Source organism: Sceloporus occidentalis, unplaced genomic scaffold, assembly GCF_023333645.1.
Source record: "Sceloporus occidentalis isolate IW3139 unplaced genomic scaffold, rSceOcc1.0.p SCAF_274, whole genome shotgun sequence".
Classification (NCBI taxonomy): domain Eukaryota; kingdom Metazoa; phylum Chordata; class Lepidosauria; order Squamata; family Phrynosomatidae; genus Sceloporus; species Sceloporus occidentalis.
The window spans coordinates 365,508-386,345 of NW_028317254.1; the positions used below are offsets into that span (position 1 = coordinate 365,508).

A 20,838-nucleotide genomic window follows, 5' to 3' on the forward strand; every position below is an offset into this window, starting at 1 on the left:
GAATAACTCTTGATATTTGCTGTATTTCTCGGTGGTTCTAAGACGTAGATAAAGGGCTTTTGTCTCCCATCTGGGCTGTGGTTGACATGTTAAGTCTTAATGGCTCCTTTTTGAAAGCTTATCCTGTTCAGGAGAAAAATGGCTGTTTTGAACTTTTAGTGCGTCCAAAGATGGCCTCATCCCTCTCTGTTTTGGCTTTGAATGCTCTATTTTGGCCATCGCCTGAATGTTGGATTCCTATTTGGCACTGGGGAAGAAATCTTGCAAGGGGCATTTGCAAGTTATTGACTTAGAAACCAAATGAATGGGACGCTGTCCCAAACTCCAATCTGGCTCTCTTGATCTTCCTTGGATGGCCTAATGGGAACATGGCTGATCTCGGGGGTCCGTAGAATCGTGACAACCCGTGATTTGAATTGCTTTGGGTGTTATTTGGTGTGGCTTACGCGCTTCTGGCTGGTATTCTGCTTGCGGGTATGCTGGCTGGTTTGACCGTTAAAGAAACCCTCAACTAATGACTCCGTGTCTCAGCAGGAACACGTAGCTCTGGGCTACCTGACATCTGCCTGGGCTTTTGTAGCTAAAAGGAATTTAATTCTACATCAATTTGCAGCTGGAATTTGTGTCTTTCGTACAACACAACCTGCTGCACAACGTGAAAGTCCTAGGTACGCAGAGTCTCGGCAAGACGAAGACGCGCGAAAAAACCCTAAAACTATAAATCCTAACCTGAAGAACTCACATTTTTTTGGGTGGCTGGCACAGATGTAGCGTTTATTATATGTATGCAAACCACTGGTGCATGCACTGTGCCTTTCCTCTACAATGTCTAACACAAGCAGATAACACCAAATGGGCTGATCATTAAGCGAGAAAACTGCACAAAATTAGCACCGCAAAAATACCAAAAGACAAAATTATTTCCCTTATTATGCTACAATTTGCGTTCTATTTACAAAAATATTTTAAGATTATTTTTTATAATATATATATAATATATATATATTATATAAATATATGTATTATAATTTATATAATATATTATATATAATATATATATATAATATAAATATAATATATAATATATATATATATATTATATATATATTTTATAAAAATATATATATTTTATATTATAAGGAAAAAAACATTTTTCTGTAGGCTGAGACAAAGTCTTAAGGAGATTCTCCCCTAAATCGTTATTTTTTTATTTGCTTCCTGTTCATTTAAACATCTGCAGTTTAATTAATTAGCCGTAGACTAAAGCTGCTATTCAATAACTAGGTATATAGGCAGGCTGTTAGCGTGGAGTGTTAAATATTTATCATTGATGAAAGGAGATCAGTGAAAACACTGCTTATAAAAAGATTGTTCTCTCTGTGTTGGGAGAGTTGATATTTTTATGTATTTTTATCTTTAAAATACAAGCTAATTTCTACAATTTACTGGAAAATGTGTTAATGTATTTTTTAAACCTTAAACTATTTTTTTTCCTTATGCAAATAAAATGATTAAACCTTTTCACTGCTGTTTATACCTGCACACCAACTCTTTTGATATATATTCTGGCTCAGTAAAAAAAAACAACGTTTGATTAAAAAAACAAAAATAGCATTAAATGATGTATTAAAAAAAACATTTTTTAATACATCAAGTGCTGGGTTTTTTTTGTAACAAATTTGCTACAAAATACTTGAAGCTTCCTTTTGTAAAAATTTGGTTTCTGGCACAAGGCACGCATATCAGTCTCCGCCTACTTCCTGTTTTCTGCATCGTTCTTACAAAGAGCAGCCAATCAGGAAGAAGGGGGCGTGAGGGGATACAGGAAATGCGAAGGCAGATGTTTCATGATATATGTCTTTAAAGCTGTAGACATATTCTGGCAATGGTTAACTAGGCCAACAGGTCCAGAGGGGGCTGTAGCCCCTCCCCTGCATAACAGGGAGCCAATCATCTTCTTGAGATCATTAATTACCCCAACTGGCTCACTGACACTATGTGCACATTTTGCTACCCGGTGCCCTAAAAGGTGGGGTGCTGAGGTATGATGTCATACGCCAACACGCAGCATAAGGACGACCCCCTATAGCAATTTATTTAATTAAAATTTTGCTGACAGAGCCATTTTAAGTGTAGTTTTGTTTCCTGGTAACCCCATAAGATGCATAAAATTAATAGCAGATAATAAGATACGCTGTTTACATTTGGATATATGTAATAATAATTTAATTTTACATCTGATGCCTGTATATATTTCTTTTTAGTGCTGGAAATTAAAAAATAAATTAAATGCAATTTGAATGCAAATAAATGTTATTCTTGTACATTTCTGGGAATATACACAATAAATTATTAATTGAAAACTCCGCTTCACGTGTTCTACCTCCAAAAACGCGTCCGTTACGGTAAAATGATATGGAATTATCTTTCAGCCTACATTATATTCACATTCTACATTTCTTCGAGCTGTATGCACCCCAGGAGGGTGAGCCGGCCCCACGGCCGCAAACAACACATTTGCCGGGTTTAATTAATTGAGCTGAGCATGAGCCGGGGGTGGGGGGACTTGTCCAATGAACCCTAAAAATCCATACGGGGCCAAAATTACAAAATGGAAAGCTCGGTTCTAGCTCTTATCCCTCCCCTTTTGACTAGCCAAGCCCACCACGCTAGCTGGCACATGTATAGGGGTCACTTATAGTAGCCCCTGTATTTGACTTGGAGTCTCTGGATGAAGCCCTGCTTACTCGGGTCTCAGAGTCTTTTTACGGCTCCTGAATCTAAGACGAGACCAACGGCTAATTAAGGTTTGAGTCTTTACAGCAGGAGAAACGGCAGACTAGACGGGGGCCGAATTGGGAACGATCTGCCGGCAGATTCTTGATAACAGAGAATGTCAGGACTTAGTTCCAAAACCCGGGTTGTTGTTTTGGGTCTCCGAGTACGTTTTGTAACTGTTGACACACATAAAGTCATGAATACGCGTTTGTCGATGAATAATCGTGCCGCTTCCTATAGGCCAAAGAACGCCAAGCAGTACGTCGCCCGATGTCCTTTTCCCAACCCATTAATATTCAAAATAGAATTGAATTTCATTTGTACTTTTTCCTCCCCGTTGTGACCGTAATGTTAGCGTCTCTTTCCCCCCGACCCTCCGACCCCGTCTCGCGTTTCAATAAAACATTATTTTGTTGGACGGCGAGTTCCACGCGGGATGGAAACATATTTATGAAGAAAATGCGCGTTCTCACCGAAGAAAAACAAGCGGACGCCTGGATTAACGAAAACAATGATAAACATCGTTTTTTGAGATTTCGAAATTTTTCTGCACTGGTTTTGAAACTGAATTCATGAAACATCTATCCCGACGCTGATAAAAAAACAAACAAACAAACAAAAAAAAAACATTTTATGTTCGGAAATATTCAAATTCCTCAATTCGGTCTTCAAGACCTCCCCTGGGTGGGGGGGCGGAGGATCAGTAATTGTGTGTGTACATGTTTAACCATTTTAAGGTAAATTCCAGATTTCTTCTCTATTATGCTTAGAATCTATAATTTAGCTGGACATGCGCCGGCTTTTTGGTACGTTCTTTAATGACTGGTGCAGGACTCGGGAATGAGAAGGAGGCTGGGTTTGTACCCAGAGCAGGGAACATGTCTTGTCTTTGTGTTGAGTATAAACATTTTTGAAAGTTTTGTAATGAAGGGAATAAAGTCCAAAACCCGGGGGCAGGTCGGTCCAGGGGCAAGAGGGGCGATTTCAACTTGAAATAGGGCAGGTTCAAATTGGGCTTAGTGGGGTAACGACAGGTTCCACACAAGGCAAGTGGACGTGTATTAGCGTGTGTGTGCGTGTATTAGCGTGTGTGTGCGTGTATTAGCATGTATATGTGTATTAGCGTGCGTGTACGTGTATTAGCGTGTGTGTGTACGTGTATTAGCGTGTGTGTAAGTGTATTAACGTGTGTGTACGTGTATTAGCGTGTTTTATTTGTGTGCGTGCGTTACGGCAGGATAGGGGGGAGAGGGGGCCAGCCGTTCCCTGGGGGTGTTGTGCCGCAGGAATATTTTATACCAAACTGTCTTAAAAAGAACATTCCGTCCAGATCTTGTCTAGAATCCTTACACAAAGTCTCCTCCGTCCACTAAGACCCTCTGTGCCGATAGAACGGATGGGGGGGTTATTGGAACTAAACCCAACTGCAAAGGGGGGGGTACTAGGAGCACCATTGGGTCTTAACAACCCCTGAAAAATAGGTGTGGTGGCCCCTTTAAATGCCATTGAATGTGTTACCGAAATGGCTCTGATACCGGCCCTGGTGGAGGCCTTGACTTGTCTTTATTTCAAGAGGCATTTCATTGAGTCACCTGCATTCAACCAGGGATATCAACCACAACATACCGGGAGTAAAAGCACCAACTGGGAGTCTTATATCCGATCACAGCGGGGGGAGAATAAGCAAGAGTCAGACTGTGACCCTGAGAATCTGGGGAGTGAATCCAAACTAAGGACACAGCGAGGCATCGGAGGAAGCCTGAAGGACAGATTAATGTCATCGACCTCTTCCTGTCTGTTCCAAAAACCTTGATATTATTGCGTCTTTTTAGCACATAAGGTGTGCCCTCGAGGTGGATTCGCATCACATGATCTGTTAGTTGGAAGGAAGTTCTTGCCCCGGACTATTTGCATGAACCGAACAGCGTCTTCCTGCCTGAAAAAAACAATCAGTGGACCCCCTGTCAGTTTCTACAACCTTATCCGACACCTTCGGACCCCACGGCTGAGCGAGGGTATTTTGTAGCTCGAGATGAGGGCGTCCGGGGTCGTGCTTTGTGTGCTCTGCGGACTATCCATCCTTTTATCAGGTAAGCGGCTTTAATAGAGACCTAGAACCTGCCGGCAGATCGGCCCCTATTCGGCCCCCGGCTAGTTGCCTGTTTCTCCTGCTGTAAAGACTCAAACCTTAATCAGTCGTTGGTCTTGTCTTAGATTCAGGAGCCGTATGCCTATCCCATGCATGTTTAATACCCTCGCTGTATTACCCTCTACCACTTCTGCAGGGAAGCTGCTCCATTTATCTATCGCACTCGGTAAAGTAAACCTTCCACACATGAATCAGCGTTCCCCACAAAGGTCTCCTGTGTTTCTGGGTTATAATATGTGCACGGCTGCGATTTTATCCCACTATAACCTTCCTATCAGATTCAAATACGATGACTTTTTTTTAGTGTATATGATGTCATGAAAACGACAACAACAACAAAAAAGATGAAAAAAAATGGATAGACTTTGTAGTCAATCAAGTTTAAATTGCATTAACTATTTGGTACCCAGAATGTGCAAGTGTTTAATTAACTGTGTGTGGGGGGGACATCTCTTCTTTTAAATTAATCCAGCGATACGGGATTCTAAAGACTGTACCTTTTAAAAATCACTGATTTTAGATTTATAGCATTCTAAGGGTCCAGAAACCAAATTACTGATTAACTTATCATTAAATTGCTTTGAGAAACACAGAATTTGCCAGCAGATCGGCCCCATTCGGCCCCCGGCTAGTCACCCGCTTCTCCTGCTGTAAAGACTCAAACCTTAATCAGTTGTTGGTCTTAGATTCAGGAGCCGTATGCATGCATGTTTAATATCCTCACTGTATTACCCTCTACCACCTCTGCTGAGAGGCTGTTCCACCTATCTACCCCCTTGCTAGGTCTGCCTCTTTGATACAGTGGAACGATATCAGTCATGTCTTGTTTACATACGTTTAGCGACGCAGAATTATAGAGAGGGAACTATGTGAAAATACCTTTTCCTGCCCATCTGTTCAAAAGAGGAAGAAAAAGAACTTTCTTAAAGACTATACGGGCAGCCAGGCAGAACAAGATCTTTTTACGCAGGAAAATAAATGTCTGTCTGTTATATGGCTGCGTTAGCGTAGGGAGCGGAGAAACACGGGAGGGATTATTACATAGAAACACAAAACTCTCCGGCAGATCGGCCCCCATTCGGCCCCTGTCTAGTCGCCCGTTTCTCCTGCTGTAAAGACTCAAACCTTAATCAGTCTTTGGTCTCGTCTTAGATTCAGGAGCCGTATGTCTATCCCATGCATGTTTAATACCCTCACTGTATTACCCTCTACCACTTCTGCTGGGAGGCTGTTCCACTTATCTACTACCCTCTCAGTGGTTGCCTCTACATATTATGTAAACTCCTTCACAAGTATTTAGGATTGCTATCTCCTTGGCATACAAATTAGCTGCCTTTTTCTAAAATAATAAAATAAATATATATAGTTTTTGTTGTTTCCTTAAAGCTGCTGTTCCACCTGTTAAATAATTCTAGAGAGTGCCATTTAGTCTGTTCCCCTTATCTACCGCCTTTGCCTGGGGCAAGTATCCTATGTACAGTGGCAAGAAGGCCTCTTTCTGCCCCTTTACTGTTGGCCATATGATAATGAAATATTACATGCCTTTTAACAGTACATTCGTCTTCTTCCTTTACAGACCATGGCGTTGTCACAAAAGACTGCAAAATCCAAAGTAATGTTCCATTCCTTTTTTTAATTAATTCCTCTTTGTGTTTGTTTTTTAATATGTTTTGTTCTTTATTAGAATTTTTTCTAAGAGTTTTGGGGGTTACTTTAGTTCTAGTTATTTATGTTCTTGGAAAAAAGTTACATTTTTAAAACGGTGTTAATCTGGCTGCGCCGTCCTCAAATATTTAAACCTAGATCTTCAACCGCCCTTTATATACCTGAGCGCTCCTACTTCTGGGAGGGGGAGTGGCTTCATGATAAGGTGGGGCTTGTCATACTTGGCATAGGGATAGGTCTAGACAGCCATCAATGTGATTGGAGGAGAGGAAGTGGGTGTGGGGAAACAGCACTCCTATGTCTTGAGATAGAGATAGTGACCCTGAGACCCCGGGAAGCTGTGTTTCACCTGGAGACCTCGGGTCAAACATGTAGAGTGCCCAGGTATAGGGCAGATTTAAAATACAGGCCTCATGCTTTAAGCTCTATAAAAAAAGTAGGAGGGGCATAAGGAAATGGGTGGCCCATAAGGGGAAGTAGGAGGAGCCTGGTCAAACACAGTATGGTACTTTAGGTAAAAGCTTATTTCGGCCCGTTTCCATATTACTAAAATAAGGTGGGAACTGGTCAATTTTGGTTGTTTTTTTTACTCAATGTCACAAAAACCGTTTTTTAGGTGAAACGTTGTTTCAGGAGCCTCGATTCATGGCGCAAAAGAAAGGCCGCACTGTGACGATCTCGTGCCGTAGCTCGCACGCGGACTGCATGACCTCAAACTGCAGCATCACGTGGTACCGCGGGACCCCAAACGGCTCTTTTGTCAGCAGTGTTAATGACCCCAACATAAGAATTATAGAAAATCAAAGAAATTCATTTATGGAACTGAGAAAAATACATAAAGAGCACTCGGGGATTTACTTCTGCAAGATAAATACGACACACGGTGAACAGAAGTCTTGTTGCGGGACTGAGCTCATGGTGCTGGGTGAGTATCCGCGAGCGCTAGATCCAGGTCAGTTCTGGGACAGACGCCGCTACATTGTTGCTAGAATTCTCATAAAACTGAGTGGTTTAATAAGAGCTCCGATCACACAGTTCTTTTATTTTGATCGACTACTTCGGAAAATGTCAAATTCTGCCATCACAGCGCAATGCCATATGCAAATGTATGACTGATGGGGAGGTGTTTATTTGCATATAAGGCTGTGCGGTGATGGGAAATACGAGGCAGAGCCGATTAATGGAATTGCCATTATTGACCCTAAAAGGTTTGGGTCTCTTAAGTATTTGGAACATGTTGCCCTAGTTGATGCCGTACCAAGGGGTGGAGGAGGGGAAGCCATCGACAGACAGCTGTTTTGAGCCGCAGATCACAACAAGTAATGTTTGTATTGTTTGGCAGCTTCCGGGAAAGTTGAAAGTGCAAAGTCAAGAAATATCATGAAGGACGCGATTATCATGTTTCAGACGTTTTTTATACTGCTCTTTACAGTCATACCAGTGATGCTACTAATGGAAATGGTAAGTATGTGTATGTATGTATGTATGTATGTATGTGTGTATGTATGTGTGTATGTATGTGTGTGTGTGTGTGTGTGTAGCACAGAGGTACAGGAGCATGGAAGAGCCTATCTCCACCTCGAACCTCTTGATCTCCATAAGTTACTGCTGACTTTAAGCTCTCTCTTTGCGGGGGCCGGAGCATCATTTTATTTGTAGTTCTATGGTGACCGGAGACTAAGTTCTTAAAAAAAGAGCCTCCATAATACATCTTCAATGAAAAATGTCATTTCATCTTAGTGCAATCTTTTCTATAGCTTCTTCAATAGGGGGTCAGTAAATGGCTCGTTGCTGCCAGGCCAATGATTACCATGAGCCATAGGCACCGCTAGCCAGTTTTGGGACGATGGGGAAGTGTAGAATAACTTTAATTTAAAAAAAAAGGTAGATATTTATATAAATATATGTATGAAATAATTCCTATTTTTTTTCTATCTGCACTTCAGAAGAAGAAACGCAGTGTCAAGTTGGAAGACCATACCTACGAGGTAAAGGAGGTCCCTCACACCTGGCAATGTCCAGTTTATGCCCGATTTAGTCAAATAATTAAATTACATTATCAAAATAAATATATAGTATTTAGTCCGATGCTGGCCCCTTTGACGGCTGCCACAAACACAGACATTAAGTTTGTATATTTTTTATGTTTATATTAAATATTTGCTAAACTGTAGCGAGTAGAAGGTTAGGAATCCCCATTTACGACTTGCTGCACTCTGCTGCCCTCTGCAGGCACCTACTAACAATACAGCATTTAGCATTTAACAATCTATGGGGGTTTTTTTGCGGTAAAGGTGTTTTTGTGATACTTTTCTATTTTTTTTTAACACATTTTAACATGCATTCCCTACCTCGTGTGATCAGAAGCTATTTTCTGCTTAGTTGCTGAGAGCACGTCTTTTATATCTAGAAACAGGAAGTGGTTTAGAGGAGCGGCCAAAATGCCCCGAAGTATGAAGTTCATAGAAGAGTGGGTGATATATATTTAGAAATAGCTGCTCCATTCAAAAATAGCACGTTATTTACGCCGTGTTTGCTAATTTATGTTTTAAGAGTAATACATATGATGTCATGTAAGGAAGTTTTACTTTGCTAAGAGAGTAGTCGATACGTGAAACTGCCTCTAAGCAGAGGCGATAGAGGGTAATACAGCGAGAGCCTTTATACATGCACAAGATATGCCTACCGCTCCTGAATTTGAGACGAGACCAGCGACGGATTTAAGATTTACAGAAGGAAAAACAGGCAGACTAGACTGGGGCCGAATGGGGTTCACTTTCTGTCGAACATACCCTACACTGGTAACCATATTCGTTTTGTTCTTCCGGTTGTACAGGGCCTGGACATTTACCAGTCAGCCACATACGAAGACATTCAAAACGTACGAGTGTTATCTACAAAAAGCATGATCGGGGAACATCCATTCGTGGAGTAATAGTCAGAGCGCTGATCACGCACTCTTCAAACATACGACCTATAGAAGCCGTGGGCTTTTTTCCATCATGGATCTTGTGCCACTCCATCCAACACCACCCCATTGTTCCTGAACGAGAAACCAACAACATGAACCACAGAGGAACGTCAAACGGGACATCGTCTTCTCGATATCGCCTCCAGATTGTCTTTTCATTTTTTTTAGTAATGTTTATTCTGCTTTGCCATTAAGGTCGTTTTCCGCGAAGGTATGGTACTAGTGGCGCATTTATCTGCGGATCGTGCCTTTTTCATGTTACACAAATATTAACCCCTTCATGACAAGGACCGTACGTGTACGGGCTCACAATGCATTCTTTTTAAGGGATTGTCCTTAAGGAAGGGGTTCCATACATCGCAGTAGCCATTGTCAAGCTAACATTTTCGAGGAGGGATTTTATCTGTATATAAATTTCCAGTTAATAAATTATATATATATATATATATGATATTCTGAGAGGGAGGGAGGGAGGATGGACTGTCAGAACAATGAATGGCGAGCAGAATGTTCAGCGGAGGGCAAACAACTTTTTCTTTCCTATGTTGTAAAAATGGTGGAAAATGACCCCTTTCATGGAAAAATGTTTTTACAGCTGGTTTCAGGAAGTAAATATCAGCGAGATATACGGCGAGATATCGGTCATAAAAGCTTGTAGATAAAGTTTTTAGAACAAAGATCACTTAGGGGGCGCTGGGTATCTTTGTTCTAAGTTTTAAACACTTGGAGAGTGTTTTGTACGGGTTGCAGCTGGGTATCCGGTAAAGTGACATAAAAGGGAAGTATAGTGATCATTCTTCTCTATATACCTCACTTCACACTGGGCTTCATCACTCTCTTTTTCTACAGATAAAGTTTTTAACCCGCATGTGACTGCTGGCAGAGAGGAGACGTTTCTATAGAATTAGGTTAATCATCGCTGAATAAAGTCTGTCTGGAGGATCTTTAGCGGGACAAGCTAATTGCTAAGCTCTCTTTGTCTCTTCGGCATCTGCTGTATACATTTTAACGTTAGAGGAACATAAGGATATCTTTATTCATACGGCGAGTCGGAGGGGTGCGTGGAATTAACACCGTCACCTCCTGCCTGGATAATCAAGTTACTTGCTTAAGGTTAAAAAAAACAAAAAAAAACAAAGGACAATACGTCTGGAAAGTTAAAACAATAAGACGTGGCAACTAATAATGAACAAGCTAATTTAATAAACTAGTCCTTTATTCTACAGTTTATAATATAGAAACATAGAACCTGCCGGCAGATCGGCCCCATTCGGCCCCCATCTAGTTGCCCGTTTCTCCTGCTGTAAAGACTCAAACCTTAATCAGACGTTGGTCTTGTCTTAGATTCAGGAGCCGTATGTCTATCCCATGCATGTTTACATTCCCTCACTGTATTACCCTCTACCACTTCTGCTGGGAGGCTGTTCCATTAATTCACCACCCTTTTTGTAACGTAACATTTCTATTAAACCTCACATTTTATAGAGGCTGAATTTGACTTGAAATCTAATTTGGACCAGATATAGAAATATTATATCTTTATATCTACCTGTGTATTGATCAGAATGATAACGGAGATTCCATTCTTCCTTTATTATACCCCCAAAACCAGAAAAAATATTACAATAATGTCCCACTTATTGAATGGCTAAGACCTTTGTTGCAATCATGTTGGCTCATTGGTTTTGGGCACTGTTTCCAGTTATAATTGTGCTGTCACGTTTTATTATATACACACTACCGTCCAGCAGTTTGGGGTCACTGAGCTGTTTTCAAGGGAAACAAGGACATTTCTGGCTGTAAGATAATTTGCAAAAGGGTTTTCTAACCATCAATTATCCTTTCAAACTTAAACTTGGATCAGCGAACACAACATGCCATTGGAACACAGGAGTGATGGGAGTGATAAAGGGCCATTGGAACACAGGAGTGATGGGAGTGATAAAGGGCCATTGGAACACAGGAGTGATGGGAGTGATAAAGGGCCTCTGTACCCCTATGAAGAGATTCCATAAAAAATCAGCCGTTTCCACCTACAATAGTCATTTACAACATTAACCCCGTCTGCGCTGGATTTCTGACCCACTCTGACCCATTTTAATGGATTACATTTTCCTTTCTTCAAAAAGGACATTTCTAAGTGACCCCAAACCTGTGAACGGTAGCGTGTATATTAATTATATTACCTGTGAGTTGTATCCAAAGATGTGTACATTAAATATAAAATAAATCTTGGATTCATGGCAGGAAAAGGGCGAAGCAGATGACCGAGCTGTCTTGTAAGTAATATTAAATAGGATATGTAACAGGCGATTAGGGGATTTGCACTGTTCAATATGCAACATATAGATGTCACTCGATGTATTCATTCATAAACTGAATGCATTTTGTCTTGAATATCAAGTATCAAATGTAATAAAACATACTTTTTACAGAAAGAAACCGTGCGACTCATTGTGCTGATCTTTGTGGCGACTTAAAAAAAAATCTGATGCACTTATTTACTAGAAATTGCTTTTTCTACCCATTTTCAAATCCCCGTCACGGCCTGGATGTAGTTTTAAATGTAAAAAAAAAAAATAAGTTATAAAAAATTATTTATAAAAAAATATGTCTTGCATTATACTATAATAGATATAGTAGTTTTTTTTAAATAAATGCCTACTAAACATTTACATTTTTTTTTAATCAAAAGAAATAAAAATTAAACATATCCTCTTGGGCCATTATATAAATTTCATCACATAAATTCATTATTTAGGAGTAGTTGGAGTCATTGTAGGCACTATAGGTGCCATAAATTTAAACAAAGTGTAATTGTGTGAATAAAAAAGAAGATGTGGTTCTAGATCAAGAAACTACATTTTATATACATATAAAACATATTTCAGGATTTTAAATAAAGATATTATTTCCATAAAATAAAGAAATGAAATAGAAAAAAAAATGACACTGTGAGAACTAAACAATTTGGGCTAATGAAAATCTAAGATCCAGATAAAAGTATTTTTATTGAAGGTTAAACTTGATTTTATATTAAAGCAGCATCATTTTTTTTAATTAAAAATCACACTTTTTAGAATACAGACTTTACATCTGTTGGCAAAATCGCTTGCAAAACTATTGTGTTTTACTTAATGGTCAGTTCATATGATATACAAATTTTGAAGAGACATTCTTATGCAAGATGCTATGCTATCAATCTTGTATTAAATATTTAAAAAAAAAAATTATGTTTAGTTGTCAGTTTTATCAACTTTGGTGATTTGTTGTTTTATTATTTTATATTTTTCAAAACAACACATAAAATGTATAAAATGTCACCATTCCTGATCTCCAAAAAAAACCCCATTTAATCCACTTGTACGTTTAAGATATAACAAACTAATTTTAACTCAAATTTAGTTTTTTCTTCTTTTTCGAAAATGTGCTCCTGTCACTCTGCTTTTAATGAAAGCAAAAAAAAAAAGGGGACCTAGAGAAAAACCACATGCTGCCCATGGAGGCTGAAGGAGGCCAGGCAAGGCCATGAACAAACATGATATATCACAAAAGAGGTAAATGTCAAAACAGGTTATTGCATATTAATTCCTACACATGGAAAGTTTTCCATAAATGTATAAGCCGCTCCTGATTACGTTAGGGATGTGAATAGCAACCATATCCCTATTAATGACTTTACGTATATAAAATGGCTCAAAGTAAAGCACTGTCACATTCGACCAAAGCTTCAACAGGCTTCCAGATTCCACCTTCTCGGCAAGCGTGCGGAATCATGATTTCAGGTACGGTTATTATTCTGGGGTAATCTCAGTGTTAGGTCTGTAGATCTCATCTGATCTAAAGGGGGCTGCGAGCGTTCGAATTTTCTTATCATACCATAGCACTTTAGTAGGTAATTTGGGGTAAAACTTCTGAGCAGGTACATTTAAAATTGTGGAAGAAACTAGAACTGATGCAATTTTAGTTTTGATGGCTACGAACCCATCATTGATATGGTGAACGGGGAATATTACAACAGTCTGTTTAGTAAAGGTAACAAAGTAGACTTTCCCCTGGTCTATTACATCAAATTCTATCTTCCCCGGGACACAGATGGGTTGGATGAGTTCATAGACATAACAAATTTTTTCGTACATTCGTAAGGATTTGTTTTGCCATCAACTATTTGGCTCTGACAGATATAATCGTAAAGAATGAGTGGCCGGCAAAACTTGGACAGCAGCGAAACGTATTATTTTAGCTGTAGAATATAGTTTTTTTTTTACGGAATACACCAAGAATTTCAATCTCCCTGGAATGCTATTAGAGGGTTCTAGAAGCACATAGGGTACGAAATGGAAGATAAGACCTTAAATGTTCTAGAGACTAAGCAATGACCAACCATTGTTTGCAGGTCTCTTCTCCTCCGTTGGGCTCTTGGTCATGCTGACCATTCCTTTGACCGGAGCTTTTCCATCGGTACCTTTATCCAGCCTCATCACAAACGCCGTGAACAGGGCTCAGTATCTTCACCTCTTGGCTGCGGACACATACAGAGATTATGTAAGTACCAGAACAGGTTTTCCTTGTAATTTCTAAATACAATAGAGCATTTCTATATTGGAAAGCTCTACTACTATTGCAAGAAAAAACGACAAAAAGTAATTTGGTTTGCCGTGCGATTTCTATTTTTTCAGGAACGTACCTACATCCCAGAAGATCAGAGACACTCCAATAAGAATTCCCATGCTGTATTCTGCTTCTCCGAAACCATCCCTGCTCCAACAGATAAGGAAAACACCAACCAGAAATCGGTTAGTAAACCAGGCAATAAGTGTCCATGTTTCCCCCAGAAAGGACACCATCATGGCTCCTCTCATCCTTTCTAGTCTTTCTAACCTGCCAAGAATTAACACTCAGCATATTAACAAACCTCATAGATACATTTATACAAAATGAACGGGGATACAAGTCTAATGTGATTTAATAAAGATAAAGTTGGTACATGTATATCAAATGGGGATATCAAGTGCAGAATTATCCGGCAATGTCCTTTACTCATTTAGTTATGAGTACAATAAGTTGTTATCAATAAATTAAGTGAATGCTAGATCAATAAAGATTCATTCATTTACCTCCCAACATGAGTTCAATTCATTGACTTTAAATTTCTTTTTACAAACTCACCATAGCTGTTCTTATAATTCAACTAAATATAACTTTTAGAAAACTGGAAATATGTTGAAACTTCTGAATTGAGTTTAGCCCAGAAAATATATATTTTTACCTTCAATTTTAGGACACGGAGCTCCTGCGCTTTTCACTTACACTCATACAGTCTTGGATGAACCCGGTGCAGGTTCTCAACAGAGTGTTCACAAACAACCTGGTGTTTGGGAGCTCAGACAGAGTCTATGACAAACTGAGAGACATGGAGGAAGGAATCCAGGCTCTGATGAGAGTGAGTATTAAAATCTGTCTAGGCAAATAGGATTTGGGGGGGTATTAAAGGGGAGCTACCATCATTTTTTATTACTATTATTAGTTTAAAAACAAGTTTTCAAAAATATCGCGCATTTTTAAAAGCAGTTGTAGTTTCCCCCCGTAATATAATGTTTTCAGGCAGCTGCATTTTAGCCATTTGTATGAGTTCTCATTCTGTTATCTGATCCCCGATCTACTAAACACTGCGACACCTTATCATACTGCCTGTGGTAGCCAATGGCTCAAATCATCTTTTTTTTCACTCTAATTCGGTCTAAAAAAAAATTCCATAAAAGACCTAAAAGCTGGACAGTTTGGAGCTGATTGGCAAGAAATTCCACAGGAAAGCCCCTGAACTGAATGGAATATTATTGGGGGTTATTGAGGAATTTATTGAATTCACTGAATTTGTTCTTTTGCAGGAGTTGGATGAGGGGAACGCCCGCAGCTACTCCCTGCTTAAACTCACATATGAGAAATTTGACATCAACCTGCGCAGTGACGACGCACTCGTGAAAAACTATGGACTGTTGTCGTGTTTCAAGAAAGACATGCACAAAGTAGAGACCTACTTGCGGGTCATGAAGTGTCGGCGCTTCGTGGAGAGCAATTGTGCAATTTAATTTTGCATTTTTTGGGCGAAGAATACATTGACAGCATCCCCTTTCTGCCGACAGAGACGCACAAACAGAAAACATGGGTTTTGTTGCTAAACTTTGCCAGACAAGGGGATCATATGTTATTATGAGTTATCTACTGTTTAATTTCCTGGGCCAAACATGGCTGTCGCTTATAAACCTATATATTGCTTGATCTGTGAAGCGCTTTGTACTTTGTGATTGTGTGTTTTTAACAAAGCCAAGTAAAGGATGCATTTCTGATTTAACTTGAGTGTTGAGTGTTTCATCTTCTCAATGTGTTGGGCCATATTTATCAGAACACTGAAAGGTTTTTGGTTCTAAAGCACTAAATTAGGAGGAATAGGGAGAAACATTCCATGGGAGGGTATAGTCCAGTTCAAAGTTTAGAAATTACCCAGAACTCCTTTAATCCAGCATTTTCAAAATATATATTTCTTAATCTTCTCAAAACCGTGCCTCCTCCAGTTCCCCATTTCTCTTGCTCCTTTCCCCTAAAATCCTCCAGCATCGGCACACAAACAACCGGAACTGTATTGCTCTGGGTTTTCAATATACCTTTTTTTTTAAGCCCATGGGTCGTAGAGTCGTTAAACCACAGACTGTTCCCATAGATATGCCTAAAACATCACATAGCTTAGAAAAACATTTACTTAATCCACGTAACACTTAAATATTATTACAAATACATCATTTAAATCATTTTCTTGGGATATCTAGCAACGCCCTGCAAGAGGACATTATAACGTCCTTTATCCATTTTACATGACATCACTCAGTGTTCTCGTAGAAAGTGAGGTCAGCCAGGTCTTCCTCCTCTCCATCGAGATTTGTTTGGGTCCAAGAGAAGTCGTTTACCTGAGGAATAGGACAGATGCATTAGAAGTGATTTTCCTTGTTATTGGATGAAGAAATATAAAGTAAAGGGTTAGTTTGGGTTCGTACCAGGAAACATGGGCTCTAAGGAGAAATAACCCCCAAAATCTAAAAGTACAACTAAAAATGCTACGATACACACATGATAAACACATGGAGTGGGGTCAAGACCAAGACCGACACTAGGTTGGCTAACGTCCTGCCACAACCATTAGTGGCCTCGCCACTAAAGAGGATTCCAAGAGCCAAGATACCCGTCAAGGAAAAATGTCTTACAAAAAATCCAGGGCAAGGGAAGAAGGGTAAAAAGCAGACATATGGCCTTGCAAATTGGGGGAAAATGGTTGGAAAAACGCATACAAACATAATTCTGGCTAGTTTAAGGAACCTAAGCAAAAAAATAATCAGCTCAACTTTAACACCCATGAGATCAAAGATAAGGAATACAAAAGTTCTGCCATAATATAATTTATTCTTAAACAAACAATTCAATGTAAGATTTAGATCAATCTGACCCACAATTAAAGAGTGAAAGCCAAACTATTCATTTTTCTTTGAATCAAAAGATGTAACACGGGTATACAAGAAGCTCAGTCCTGGATTAAAGAAAATATGCATTCTATGGTTATTAAACTGTATAAAAAAAACATATCAACAAATGGATCAGCAGAGATAAGAACCATCTGCCCTCTTTTTTAACCACGTGCTCCAAGACCTCAGATTGTTCTGGAGACAATACCAGATAATGAGATCAACCACTTATTGCCCAATAATCAGCACATTTTACAAAAGCAGGTTTTCCCTGCCAGTGGTAATGAATTAATGAATGCGTGTGTAATATTATAATATTACTATTTCAGTGCTGATTTACCTGGATCAAGCCCTGCAGCTCCTCTTCTGACAGGCAGTCTACAGCACCATCGTTGGAAGGTACATATTCCACGGCAACCTTTCCATTCTCTGGTTGTGCAAAGAAAAGATGTCGCTCATCAGAACAAAACCAGTTAGGATCCCTACCGATCATGCAGTGCTCTGTTTACGATTAGTAGTCACTGCCGTTTTCCAAATGTACTGTTTGGGTTGTCTTTATGGCCAGAAAGCACAATAACTATTTCATTTAAACATAAGGACTAATGGATCCAGTAGGAAGCGTTAAATCATTCAGTCTCTTCCATATAAACTGTGTCTAGTTCCATGGCACAGTCCCACCACAGTTTTACTAAGGCTTTCGACGCTTTATTTCTCCAGGTGTCCAAAAAAATATATATATATATGTTTCATGGTACGGAATAGGTACTTTGATTATTAGCGTACATTACGAGGACAGACTTCTTCTTACCGAAAACCACTAGCAGGATTTTCTGAAATGCATCTGACATCGCCTTCTGGACGGCATACTTTTGCAGTTTTCCACTTTTCATGAGAAACTCCATCGGGTCTGAACAAACAAACATATTACCAATATTAAACATCTTACTTTACTGCATCGGAGGAAATTGGAATGTTTTGTACCCCAAAATAAAATTTTAACTTTCTGAGAAAAAAGCATCAAACCAAGCCTGGCGTAAAGCGAACAGAATTCCAACAGTTTCCCTCTGTTGCAAACGTATGCATCATCTTTTAGAAGTCAAGCAAAAGTTTACAGAACTATACAAGTACCATTTTGTTTCTCCAATTCCTCTTCTGCAACTCCCACACCCCTGCTGCAGATGTCATGTGTTGGGAGCGTCACTTCCAAAACGCACAGGTACTTTAACTTCTTCGGTTCCTGCTCAGCACCCTCATCCGCCAGCTCGTCCAAGCCGGAGATATTGTGGAGCTGCAGGGGAGAACACAGAGGTGACCAAATCTCCACTAGAAGGACTCTGGGATCTAAACATTTCTGGAGCTGATCTGTTACTTTTTCCTAATTATGTGTTTTGAATGATATCACCTCCATATATATAATCAACTCACGGCTATTATTCTCTTGCACCAGCCGTTAAATCCCAGGTAATAATTGGCAAGATCCTGGCACTTGTTACTGTTTAATGCCAGAGATTTGTACTGAAATCCTTTCTGATTGTTACAGACTCGCACCTGAAAGGAACAAAGAGATGATTATATACAAACTATTTTCCAGTAGAACAAAAACCTTCACAGTGTTAGGATTAACTATAAACCTAAATACTGAGATTTCACCATAAAGCACAGATTTTCCGTTGGATAACTTCTTGGATGACGCTTGAACAATAAGATAATAAAGTTATTTATTTTAACTTCAAAAATATAACTTACTGCCCACAACGATTCCCTTAAAAAATTCCACCATTTCTAGTTAACAAGTTTTTTTAAAAATAGGGTGTTTTTTTACAATTCTAATTTTCATATACTATAGTAAAACAGGAATAAAAAACATAAAATAGAAACTGATGTAAATGATTTTTGTTAAGAGCGAAAAGAAGGGGCAAAATGATGACATAGAAAGAATTTTATTAGATAAATAGGACTTCATTAGCATTGCCATAAAGCATCACCTCAGTGCGGTGTTTGTCCCGGGAAAAGCACCCAAAATATCACATGACTGACAGCAATGGCGGCTCCAGCTCTGCAGATGAAGTTACGGTATACAGCGCTAGGGGTTGTTACTGTATATAGCACTGGGGGGTTATATTACTGCATACAGCGCTGGGGGGTTATTACTGTACACAGCGCTGGGGGTTATTACTGTATACAGGGCTGGGGGTTATGCTCAAGGAGAAAAATATGTTTTTACCATGAAGCTTTCCTTTAAACAGAACATCCATGGGGACGACTATACATAAAAAAGGAAAAGGAATAGCACACCAGGTATATTTCTACGCACACTGGCCATTCCAGCACATACCTTGAGAGGCGCATCTTGGAAGAGGGTCTTCCTGTCGCAAGCTTCTTGTGCCCTGCTGGCACTTCGGGAGGAGAAGTATTTAATCACCGCGTAGTAACCAGGTTCACTACTGCCAGCATTCGGGAGAAGTTTAAGAGAGTACAGGACCCCAAACGGAGTGAAAACATTTAGTAGAGAACGCTGTAATCAAAGAAATATGAAATAACATGAATATGGGAGACCATGGAAACAAGTATCACCCTCATTTACTTCTCCTTTTGCCCAAAGACCCCGCCATGCAGACGGCTATATACTGGTGACCTGCGCAGATATACATTCATTTACCTCTGTGATATTCTGCGCCACGTGTGTTTGTGATTTTGTAAGGACTGCACAATAAAGCTACAACAGTTGATTTTATGAGGATCTGGATTAAGCCTCATTTCTTTAGAGATGTTCCCGTGATGACCTGATACTCAAACTACAAGCAGATTAAAAGAAAAAAAACTGCCACAAGCATTCAGGTTCATTACACTCAAGAGCGGCACGCTTTTACCCTCAATTTGCAGAGACCTGATTGGTTGAGAAGTGCGGCATCAATTGCGGATGCCATATAAATATTTTGATTCCTGTAAATCAAATGTGGCTTCTATTAGATCAGCTAAAGCCCATTTGAAAGTTAGGTGAATAGGGTCGTTGCACATGCGCGACGTACAGTACCGCCAGCCAGCATCATACAGATGATTTAGGATATGGCTCCATAGACTCATTCATACATAGTCACCTGAGGAGCTCCTGAAAGCCTGCTGGGGCAATTCAGTTCAGACGCTGAGAATTTGCCCCAGAGAAGCTGGATAGCAGGGCTAAAGGGAAAACATATGGCTGTTCTGTAGAACAAGGAGCAATTATTACTTCATACACCCAGCAGTCCCAGTTCTCGAGGGACAGTCTCAGTTTTTTGGCACCGTCCCAAGTAACTGCCTAACTGCTTCACTTTTGTGGCCGGTGGGGTTTATGGACCGGCTAGGGAGATCCCTCACCTCTTTTTACTGGCCCATTGATGAAAAATCAATGGTGGTCTGTGGTGTTCCATTGCTGTTCTACAGAACAGCCATATGAGTCATGTGGCCACCTCACGGTGCTCTGCAAGAGAACGCCGTGGCTCTTCCTATAAGGGGGCCCAGGGAAGCCACTTCTGCGACCCATCCAGACCCTCTTCTTGCCATTTGGACCCCAGACATGTTGGGGGTGCTATGCTAGTACTTCACTGAAGGGCAGTCAATGGCTTTTCTGAGGTAAAGTAGTCCCTTGCGTCTGAATTCAACAAATAAAAAAAGTACACAAAAGGGCATAATTATCAGGCAGTTCATATAAACATTATATGAGGATGCTAAGGGTTAGTAATCCTACTAGTATAAAGTATCCTGTGTTATTACTGGGTCTGTAGTTG

At 39.8% G+C, this 20,838-nt stretch overlaps 2 protein-coding genes across 2 annotated transcripts; one reads left to right on the top strand and one right to left on the bottom strand.

Moving 5' to 3' along the window:
• The first annotated feature begins 7,237 nt into the window (after window positions 1–7,237).
• LOC149275623 (somatotropin-like) lies at window positions 7,238–15,652 on the top strand. The gene is made up of 5 exons (XM_089504517.1): window positions 7,238–7,517; window positions 13,960–14,108; window positions 14,243–14,359; window positions 14,845–15,006; window positions 15,452–15,652. The coding sequence occupies exons 1-5, from the start codon at window positions 7,238–7,240 to the stop codon at window positions 15,650–15,652; spliced, it is 909 nt and encodes a 302-aa protein (XP_089360643.1).
• A 786-nt stretch (window positions 15,653–16,438) lies between these two features.
• LOC149275624 (RAD52 motif-containing protein 1-like) lies at window positions 16,439–20,594 on the bottom strand. The gene is made up of 7 exons (XM_089504518.1): window positions 20,526–20,594; window positions 19,410–19,589; window positions 18,500–18,622; window positions 18,203–18,362; window positions 17,883–17,981; window positions 17,415–17,503; window positions 16,439–16,525 (listed from the first exon to the last, which is right to left on the bottom strand). Exons 1-7 carry the CDS (start codon window positions 20,592–20,594, stop codon window positions 16,439–16,441), a joined length of 807 nt encoding a protein of 268 aa, XP_089360644.1.
• Between the last annotated feature and the right edge of the window lie 244 nt (window positions 20,595–20,838).